This window comes from Trifolium pratense, linkage group LG2 (assembly GCF_020283565.1).
Source record: "Trifolium pratense cultivar HEN17-A07 linkage group LG2, ARS_RC_1.1, whole genome shotgun sequence".
Classification (NCBI taxonomy): Eukaryota; Viridiplantae; Streptophyta; class Magnoliopsida; order Fabales; family Fabaceae; genus Trifolium; species Trifolium pratense.
Window position 1 is genome coordinate 38,305,924 of NC_060060.1, and position 11,275 is coordinate 38,317,198.

Consider the following 11,275-nt stretch of genomic DNA (forward strand, 5'->3'; position numbering starts at 1 on the left):
TTTATTTTAGCTTCATTGTATGTAGCTATTTATTTATGTAACAATTGTTTTGGAGTTGATTCTATAATGATTTTCCATTGCTTAGTTTTATTTTACTTTTTCATTGCATTTTTTTTCACTTCCTTCAAATGGTAAATTAATCGTTATTTATTAGATTGAAGCCACTGGTAAGAAGAGTTGACTAGATCTGGTGAAATAGTTATTAGATGAAAGGAAGAGTTGGGAAAATTATAAGTCTAAGAGACATCTATAGATGGAAATAGAATTTTATGAACTTAATACTGACTACTAAATAGAGTCAATCTATGTACTTGACCCCATCTAGTGGGGAAATGCTAAGTTGGAATTTTTTTTTTTAAAAAAAAAAAAAAAAAACTCCCTCCAATGTCATTCTCTTGAATGCTGGAATTAAAAGGCCAAGTAAAATTGCAGTATTGATGATTTTTTACTACACAGGAACATGATTGGGATATACAAGTAATTAATCAGAGATGGACCTTTTCTATAAGTCTAAGCTAATTCCCTAATAATTTATTGTATTGTATTGCATTAATATGAGTTGTGACAAAGACTACTCTGGCGATATGTATAATTAGGTGCATCCAAGAGCTCTATGATTAGGTGCATGAATCATAATTTGAGCATCACAATAAACCATATTGAAAAATCAATTTATCTACAAATCCAAAAGTGCAGATCCCACCATTAAGTAACAATATTTACAAAAGGTGCAACTATTGTAAACTCTTTAACTGGCCAAAGAAAAATAAAAAAAGTAAACTCCACGGAAACAACAATAAAAAGGAAACGACAGCTAGAATTTTACAACCATTTACTATGCACTATTTTGCACTATGTTCTTAGGATTTGATTGAGATTTTAACAACAGAATCAATGTTGCATGTCAACATTACCAGAATGGTCGAAGGATTCTTAGGTTATGATCATCTCGTCGTCATATGGAGAAAAGTCTACCCAAATCCATGTTTATTTCCTTTACGCGGTTCCTTAATATTAGCTCTCTCTAGTCTTCAAATCAGCATCTTTAGACCAAGCCAAGGCCAAGTCAATTTAAAAAAAATGTCAATAATATATCTCAGTGCAAAGGATGATATGCAAAAGCTCAATGGCAAAGTGTCTGTCCAAAAGTCACCCATTCAATAAAAGTATCAGGAAATTCCTCTGGTTTGTTGGACCGAGCATCACCATAGGATATCTCTGGTTCAGTTGAATCCCTCTCCTGAGAATGTTACATAGAATTAGAATGTGAATTCTGACATTAAGCATAACAAATTCGGAATAAAATTTATAGTCTGATACCATCTTAAAATTTAGTCTGATGAATGTTAAGATGAAAGCACAAGAGACTAGCGTGTTATATGGTTATCTCGTAAGATGCATTACAAAAACAATATCATACTTTTAAGTGAAAAAAGTCACAAAGCAAAATTATAAGTTGATCTACACCAAAGTAATTCAAGATTCATTTCATAAATCAAATGACAAAGGAAAAGTGGCCGAGTATAAAAAGTTGACAAAAAAGGATGGCCAGTTACCCTAAGTTTAGGTGGTGATTCATCATAGTGAATCAGGATCCATCATATTGAATCGGAATTCAAGATAGGATTCGTGTGCAAAATAGATATACTAGGGATGCATATCATTGGCTCAGTTTTGTATCGAATTGAGATATGACTAATGCATTGTAAGATGATGATGACACCATGATGCCTAACACAATTCCAAAAGCCTAACTTGTGAGGTGAGAGTTGTCCTACTAGAGTCTTACAAGCACTACTTAGATCATACTTCTGGTGGATGTGATCATACTTCTGGTGGATGTGAGACTCTCAAAAGTACTAAACATTTGGACTGACATTAAAAACTACATGAATGGCAACATATTGTACTGCAGCGTACAGACAGGCTACATCATCTTATATCAGATAGAGCAAAACCTGCCCTTAATAGTCCAAGAATATCCTTAGACAGCTGGAGTCTATTGTTTTGTTTTTCTACCCAAAATAATATTTCAAATCCTTGTAGATTATTAGAGGATTCAATCTATTCCATCATATTCATAGGACAATGAATTTATCTGAATGAGAATGTTATGAATGTGATATTTTACAATGTTGCAATGGGAAGTACCTTTATGCTGGTGCTGGCCCAATCACTAGCGGAGGCAGTTGTTTCTCCGACTATAACTCCATTGACAACATTTTCTGAAGAAAGCCCGTCAATTGGGGAGTTGGTAATTGATGACCTGCATCGTGTAGAAATAGGCCTTTAAAATAAAACAAGAAATTGTTTCAGGATAAAAATAATATAACACCACCAGCAAGGAGGAAATACTGAAAAAATTTGGTAGACAATCAAATATGCAGCACAAAAGTAAATCGTACACCTGAGACAATGATATTCACACCCAAAACCAAAATTCATAAATTTTAATCATACTCCTTATAACTTTTTTTTTTTGATAAAATCATACTCCTTATAACTTATTTCTCCATTTTTTGCATACCCATTGTGTTGCCTATGTATATGTATCTCCCGCAACAATATATTTCTTGCAACAAATATTCTTGCTAAGTACTTGTACAATTGCTTCAACAGGAAATATTACCTCTCGTATGGCTCTTCTTCACATGAATTTGCTGAAGAAGATAGCCAATCCAGGTCCACAAAGTTGGAGCAGCTGAAGGAATCACCTTGCTCAGAATAGTAAATATGATGACTCTCAGCACAGCGTTCTCTCTGCATGTCTACAAAAAGCTGTTTCCGAGGCATTGTGGGAGTGTACCTACACAAACAAAATTAATTGTATATCATACATATACATATATAGACTCGTGGGTAAAACAAAGCATCCAATGGCAGATGTTATCATGATGCAAGAAGAGAACATAACTTTTCAAACTTCATACCAGCAAAGTATGCACCCGTCGATACATTTTTCTAATTCTATCGCAAATTAAACTCTTTTCAATTGCCAATTTCAACATAGACACACAGCAATAGGATAGAGTGAGCCATGTAAAATATAATACGGTCTCATCTTCCAGATAATATTAGCGAAGAATATTCACCCTTTTAGTGACATGAAATTTCCCAAATCTCAAACAAGGTCTGCTATGAGAAGACATGCAAATATTTCAGATTACGGCAACTGATAACCGACAACTAAAAAAGAGAGTCTCATAAAATGAGATATCGACAATCTATTCCTCCTGAATACCCAGACAATGATTACACATTTAAGTTCACATTAATAAAGGGAACAAACCTTGATAATGAAATGTCACTCTCAGTCTCAGTAGTAGATATTTCGGGTGATGACTCACAAAAGGCCTTGCTCCCTTCTCCTGATCGGTCTGGTAAACCTGGGTTAGAGAATTTTTCGTTCTTGGCATTTGGAGCTGACATGGGTGTAGAACTGTCACGAAGAATGTTTCCATCTGAGAAAGATCTTTTGATAAATGACCTAAAAAAACAAATTTTATAGTTACCAGGTTAGCTGCATAGGGATAAGGTAATAAAAATATTTGTAAATTGCAACACCTCAAATGATTAACGTAATCTCATCAAATGCATCACTAAGACAGGCCTAACCAAAGATTGCTCAAATTTTCTTAAAATATCCCACATCATTTCCCAACATCTTTTTATCGGTGCTTCTCTACCAATATCACTTGAATGCATGAAAGCAACAATTTAATCCTAGGTTTTTCTAACTAGATAAAAAATTATTTTAGATTTTCTTGTTAGTATCCATGTCAATGTCTTTTTCACAAATCATGATATAGAAAGCATGGAAGGGAAAGGTAGACTGCATAAATTCCAGACAGAAATGTCCCAGTGCATAAACATATACCAATCCATAGAAGGTTAGAAAACAAAAAGGTATTTATTACATTCCCCGTATATTATATTTGAATACCTTGTATCATCGTCACCGAGCCTCCCTGTACCGTAGTGCTGATCTGAACGCAACTCCCATAGAGCAGGCATACCCTGTTGTGGTTGAAAATGCCCCAGGAATCTGCTCCAAGAGAAACAGAAAGGTGATCTCATGATTAATAACCAAATAAGACTGTAAAGGATCATTACAACCAAAACATATATCGTAAAAGAACAAGTATCCAAAAAGTATGACTCTGCAACAATGCTAGAAGAAATCAAGGCATGCAGAGGGATTGGATAACTCTCTTTGTTTTACAATATTTGAGGAAGGTTCCAAATTCTACTTTGTTATCCTTCTTTCCCTTTGAAAAAAATAATGTTAACCAAAACAAAAACTCTCCATAACAGAGCGACAGAACAGTAATAACAAAAAGATATATAAATCCAACAACTTAGAAATAACATAACTGGAGTCACATAACAAAATAAAATAAAAAATGCATGATTGAAGCACATACACATTGATTGCATCTTGTTTCTCAGCATCCATCCAAGCATTGCTGTAATAGCGTTGCAGAGTTCTAAAAAACTCCTGAGACTGTGTTGCAGCTTTCCATTGGCCCCTCCTCGCAGAGAATATCTGCATAGAAACAGAAGTTATAAGAAAAACGCCATCAAAAAAGGGTAGAGAACACGTCATACATACCAATATACAGTAAAGTGGAGTATAACAGACAAGAAATAAAGAAGATAAAAAAGACCGACCAACCATAATTAGACATGACATGTGATAACTGTCGGTAGTCACAAAGCCATATTGGATATGTCCTCAGAAAAGGATGCATGGAATCAATACAGGATATAAGCTCATTCTCACAGTACTAACTAGAAAGCTAACAAGGCCATTGTGTCCCATCCAGATCAGACAACACAATTAGATATGAAACTGAAGTAATTGTAATCCTCATCTTAAAAGCGGATTTTTTAGAGATAAGTTAGCCCTAAACCCAAATACTAAGAATGGGTAATTAAGAGAAAGAATGACGTAACAAACAGATCACTTCCCTAGCAACATTAGAATATGAAACTGACATAATTGTAATAAGCCACAGTTCCCTAGCAACATTAGAATACAAAACCGACATATAATTGTAATAAGCCACAGAACTACAAATCACCTTGTTGTGTGCAGCAGAACCACCATATTGATGTGCAAGTGTGTCACCCATCCGCTCATAAAACTGCATCAAATCATTAGCTACAGGATCATCAAGATCAATACTTGGGTGCTGAATAATTCCCAGAGAGTGAAGCTGGTGGCCAATAGCAGCCAACCCATACGCAAATTGTGCAACATTTGTGCGATCCAAGCAGTCTATGCAGTTGGTCCTGAGCACCCCCTTTTGCAACCTGGGTGATTTGGCAGAATGATTTTCATCGGAAATATTAATTCCATCGCTTGGTTTCCTCTCTAAATCATTAGCATCCTCGTTATCATATTCAGCGTGTACAGTAGCTGAAAAGCTTCCCTTAACAGAATCACTGCATGAAAACTTATTATCAGTGATCAAGAAATGCCAATGGAACAACTTTAGGCATTTTCTTGTCCATCAAGCATTAACCGTTTTTTGTTAATATTTTTATATTTATTGATTGGAAAAGTGTATGCCAATGTTCTTTTTTTTCGTAGACATAAACAAGTCCAACAATACAGAGTAAATCTTACAAATGTTGTAGAAGGTAATCGAAGATTCAAATCAAATTGAAAGCTTACTCTGTAGGCGGCCATTTTAGACAGTCTTCAGGTCTCAAGGTCGATGACGCTTGGCAATAGAAAAAACCTGTTAACGCCAATGCATATGCAGCCACTTTGCCTAGAAGCAGCAATACATTTGTAGCTTTGCTGAAAATAAAATAAAAGGCATACTTTTGTATCAGCTTACTCAGAACACCCATTTTAAATTGCTAATAAGGATAGAATCATAAAAGAACTATATAATTTAAAAAACCAACCTGTGAAAATGTTTGTGTAGATCCCAATGAAGGAACCTAAGCCTGTTGTCCTCAGATAAATCTTTGTTGATGAACTCTATGGCATTAGCAAACTCTTGACGAAGAATGGCCTCACGAGGCTTCTTCTCCTGGGTCTATTAGTTTAAAACAGAAAAAATATCAATCAACCACACATGTCTTGTAAACAATGGAATTGATCGAAATTGAAATTATACAGTTCGGGTAAGGAGGGAGAAAATGAAAGAATAGAGACTCAAAACAACAGATATTAAATTGCTAAGGTGTATTATGATATGGAACCACCAAATGGCAAATCCTAACCCAACAGTCCTATTTGTAATAATATTGCACCCCAAATTCTAATTAAACAAGGGAACAAATAAAAATAGCAAAAAACATCCAATTTATTATGTAACATCGTCTTTGTCAAAATTGTTTGTACATATTCAAATGCAAACATTCCACTTTGTTTATCTAATATCAGTCTTTATTTTGTTTATCTAATTCAAAGAAACAAAGAAAAAGGAGCTTACCTTTATTAAATTTAAAATTATAATGGGATTTCCGTATCTTTTGACAAGATTTTCAAAGTGGAGTCTAGTAGCTTGATAATTCTGGTCCTTCTTTGACACTGAGGAAGAACATATGATCACATAAGTAAACATATGGACAGCAACACATCAAAGTAGAGAAGCTGAGAGAAAAATAACTTTGCTCACTAGTGACTACTAATGCTAAAATATCCATAAAATGGGAAGACATGCCTATAATATCTGGTTTAATATTTAGACGTGAAGTTTCCTGTGACCAGAAAAGAGGGATCGAGCCACGATTCTGGATGACAGAGCTAATCGGGATGGGAAGACCTTCTGGAACATCCTCAAAGATTATTTGTTCTGTCTCAACATCATTTGCTACTCTGCCCTTATCGTTAACACCTCGCCTTAAATACCTACGCATAGTAATCAAATAAATGAAGCCATGAACTGCACATATAATATTTGCAAATAAGTATCTCTCCTTTCTGATTTTAAACATTTCCTGGTATACCCATCGTTCAATTTTTCAAGACTGTGCTACCTGCACTATGCTTCTCACCATTTTTTAAATAAATATCATTGAAAAGAAGAAGAAATGCATACCACCATAAGAACATAAAAGATAAATTCTTCCATGGGATACTCATTTTTAGTTTAAACTACAGAGGCACGGTGACAATTCAAAACGGCTAGAAAATACAAATGACTCAAACACAGCTGTATAAGAATCATATCTTTGATAGACTAGTTGGCTAGCAAATTTTGTACAAAGTCAAGTTATAGAATCAGATGTGTAACAAACTGAAGCATACATAAGAAAATGACTCAACACATACAATGCATTTGTAAAGAAAATATAATGAAATTTCCAAACCTAGTGCCAGCATAATGGCGTGATCTTCTCGCAATGAGTGTCAGTATGAACTCCCGTCCAGATATCTCAAGTGTGTCCTAATGAAGCCACCAATAGACATCAGATATTCAATTGCAAGAAATCAAAACTAGTTGAGTTGAGCAGGAGATAAAAGTAAAGTGTATAACAATTCAAACACTTAACAGGATTAACTAATAAAATAATGCAATATCCAAAGGATTTTAAAGTTATTTATCTTCACCTGTTTAAAGAAGCCATAAACTAGTGCAACTGTCCAAAAAGTATTCTGGAGTTGATTCCTAATTCCTCGGGTTAAGTATTCATTCCAGACAAACATGGTCTCGTAAAGGACATGGCCTGTCTCAGGGTCGCACATGTTCCTTTGAAGACTGCGCATGATGTGGTATGAGTAGCTGAAAAAGAAGTCCTTCGTAAGGTCAACTGTGCATAGAAGCTTCTTATACCTAAAAAATCAACAATAAAAAGTAATATAATTAATCAAAAAATCAGATTTTAGATATAGAGCAATAAAATTTGACACATGATCAAAATTATGTGTTTAAATTTAAAATGGATTTAAGATAGAAGCCGGCTAAATATTCTAGGTTATACCACTTCATTGTGACCAAAGTCTAGTCAAAATTGAGTTGTCGTCAACAAATCTGGGCATTTCTTTAGTACATAATATTTATATTTGAATCAAAAACGGGATATGTCGTGTAAGTTTAAAATGAAACTTTATTTCACTTCAAAGATTTATGAACGAGAATAACTCAAACATGGGATAACGGGTCAAAAACTAAAATGTTAGTAGAAACCCAATCAACTAAGAATAACTAACGTTCAAGTTTTCAAAAAGAAGTACAATTCATATAGCATGAGAGAGTGTAAACACCTGTTTTCATTTTTTGAATTAATGATATTAGAACGAACTGAAGAATTCGGCAATGGAATCATCTCAGTCTTTGAGATAGCATAAACTATATGACCACAGATTGAACCAATTTTCCTCCTTTTCGTGATAAGTAGCATGTAGTAAGGCCCCAAAAATTTGATGAACCCTAAAAGCAAAATAACATAAGATATCAAACATTTCAAGATAACAACTGATAAGTTGTCAACATGTAACTGAACAAGACATTATGGATTTACATACCAACAATTCCATAACAAGTTGTAACAAATTTCAGTCCACCAGTGGACTTGTTCCCTTCATTTATCCGCCGTAAAAGATCAGAACATTCCCTTTCTGTATATGTGGCAGAATCTTCAAGCACATTTAGCTCAGAAGGATCTAGACGGTCAATCTTTAGTACCCTCCAGTATGTCCTGCTCTTGTCTCTTCCTATCATGTAAAAGTTCTGTGGCACAAAATAGAACAAAGCGCAAGGTAAATATATTTCAAATATTTCAAATAAAATAAATATAAGATTATTGCTGAAACTCCAACAAGCCATCCAAAGCTTTAAACTAAATTTTCCAAATGAGATACATGTTTAATATGCATATATTAGATTACAGAAGGAACCTGTGTAATCTAATTGACAGAGACGATAATTTACAGCCAAGCATTTAAAAGCATGAAGAGAGGCTAGAGAAGACCCACTAAAGTTAAGGTACAAAAGGAACCATAAAGCATCCAATAGTTTCTTTAATTCAAGTACATAAAAATTTCATTTTGATACATTGCAGAAAGTCGAAATTGATGCATAACAAGATTGAATTACGAACAGAATACAATTAGAACTTAGTGAAAAAGGTTCATTAGTTCATTCTACTTCATCAAACAAATTTTAAAACTGAAAAATAATGAATCTAATGAACTTCAAATCATATAATGCAGTCTATCAATGTTTCTTCTAAAAACACTCAACATTGCAAAATCAAAACAAGAGCCAACTTCAGATGATAAGTGACACATAACTAGTCAAATAAATGCACTAAAACAAACATGTTTTCAATCAACATCAACATATATATATATATATGAACAACAACAAGAAACAATTGCATTGATAAAACTTCAGACCAAAGGTGAACATTAAAATCATACAAACATATTTTTGTACAAAACAAAACAAGCTAATCACATGTCAAAATCAAAGAGATCTATCTAGCTATAACAAACATAACTAAAATCAATAAATACAAAAGGAGTCAAAGGGTATTACCGATAGAGTCTCATAAAGCCGAAATTTCTGCATACAGAGATTAGGAGGAGGAATTGTTTCGCCAGAGAGAGAAGAAGAGTGAGGAGAGTGAGAAGATTGAAAATTGTCTGAAGAAGCCATAACTATGTTCTTGATAATATTCTTCAGATCCCCCGAGCCTCTGGCTCAAGGGAAACTACCAAAACAGCATGCAACAAAGTGAACCAAATTATCAAAATTCAGAATCATCACAATGTAAAACATTCACAATCCAAAAAAACAAACCCATATGAACTTTAGGTAGCTTCAAATACAACATTATTTTCTCAAAACCGATTTAGAATTCATTGTTTTTTCTCAGACAATGAATTCCGACCAGAAACACAAAAAACATCACTTACACACCTATGTTCTATAGAAAAAACAACGACCAAGTAATTTTTAATTGAGTTTCGATAGACACGGATCGAAAATTTGCAACCCCGGAAGAAAAAATTGAGAATTTTGTGTATTGGTAGATGGATAGAGAAAAACCTAATTATAAAAATGGAATATTTATGGGATTGGAAGGAACAAGATAAGGAGAAAATTAAGCTGGAAATTGAAAAAGGAAGAAGAAGATTTCGGAGATTCGAGAACAAAAAGGTTTGGAACCACGGGTGTTTGAAGAACAGCTCCTAATAATTGATTCTATTTTTTCTTTAATAATAATAATAATAATGACAATTTTCACTCAAAAAAATTAATAATGAAAAATAGATTTTAAAAAACTAAAAATAATAATAATAATTTTTGGATAGGTTTTACTTACCTCATCGTCGAACTCTAAATTATCAAGATATTTATCTTGGGAACCAGAGTCTTGATACCAAAAATAAAATAATATGAAATTTTGTGTTTATCCGATGATTATTTATAGAGTCGTGTTAACCAGTTAAGGAAACAAAAAAAAAAGAAATAAAAGGAAAGTTTTGGGTGAAAAATATTATTTTTTTAAAAATTTAAAGATAGTCTTTCCAAAAATATTGAATGGACTATTTCTAAAAGTATATTTTATATTTAATACTCTCCGTTTGTATATGGAAATAATAGGTTTATTGAATTAATTATATATTTGGATTATATTATAGACCAGATTAATTAGTTTTTTTTTTTAACCAAAGATTAATTAGTTATTTAATTGACTTAAAAAGTTTACTTTTTTTTTAAGTGATGATCGGAAGGAGTAAATGTCAATAAAAAATACTCGTTAATATTTTTCTTATATTAAAAAATAATCAATAGATATCAATAGATATATAAAGTAATATTCGTAAATCGTGATTAATTTTCACCTTGAGTAACACGTACGACTCTGAATAAACGTTATAGATCAAACTTGCGACATTTATAGTATATTATAACTACAAGTATTATGTTAGTATTTATAATTAATTTGCTAATATGATCATCATTTTTTTATTATTATTTTCATAATCTTCTTCAGAAGTAGGTATAATTTTAAACTACATTTAATTCTTTTATCAAATAATAATTCCATTTAATATAAGAGAGGTTAAAAATTTATTTGCATAAAGGAGAGGAGTAGAATATGCGAATGAATGAAAAATAATTCAACGTGTGAACTCTCCATCCACACTTTAAAAATTCGACTAAAGAGATAGTTTCTTGGGGAATTATTTTTTGGGGTTCTATAACTTAGTAGTGGTACTCATACATATATATGTGAAATAGACATGTCAATGTCTTATGAAAAAAATTTGGTTAAAAAATGAAAACACATTTTATGTATC

The 11,275-nt window shown here is 32.8% G+C and overlaps 1 protein-coding gene across 2 annotated transcripts; it reads right to left on the reverse strand.

Annotated features, from left to right (window-relative positions):
• Window positions 1-636: 636 nt before the first annotated feature.
• Window positions 637-10,206, reverse strand: LOC123907158 (phosphoinositide phosphatase SAC3-like). Of its 2 annotated transcripts, none has more exons than XM_045957274.1 (16): window positions 9,504-10,206; window positions 8,489-8,693; window positions 8,228-8,393; window positions 7,574-7,796; window positions 7,333-7,409; window positions 6,684-6,871; window positions 6,453-6,550; window positions 5,920-6,053; window positions 5,681-5,809; window positions 5,085-5,448; window positions 4,425-4,546; window positions 3,944-4,045; window positions 3,290-3,487; window positions 2,630-2,806; window positions 2,152-2,266; window positions 637-1,240 (listed from the first exon to the last, which is right to left on the reverse strand). In XM_045957274.1, the coding sequence occupies exons 1-16, from the start codon at window positions 9,621-9,623 to the stop codon at window positions 1,124-1,126; spliced, it is 2,535 nt and encodes an 844-aa protein (XP_045813230.1). In that variant the 5' UTR covers window positions 9,624-10,206; the 3' UTR covers window positions 637-1,123. The 2 variants fall into 2 exon arrangements, with proteins under 2 accessions (XP_045813230.1, XP_045813229.1); XM_045957273.1 differs by having other exon boundaries at window positions 2,152-2,287; window positions 9,504-10,200.
• Between the last annotated feature and the right edge of the window lie 1,069 nt (window positions 10,207-11,275).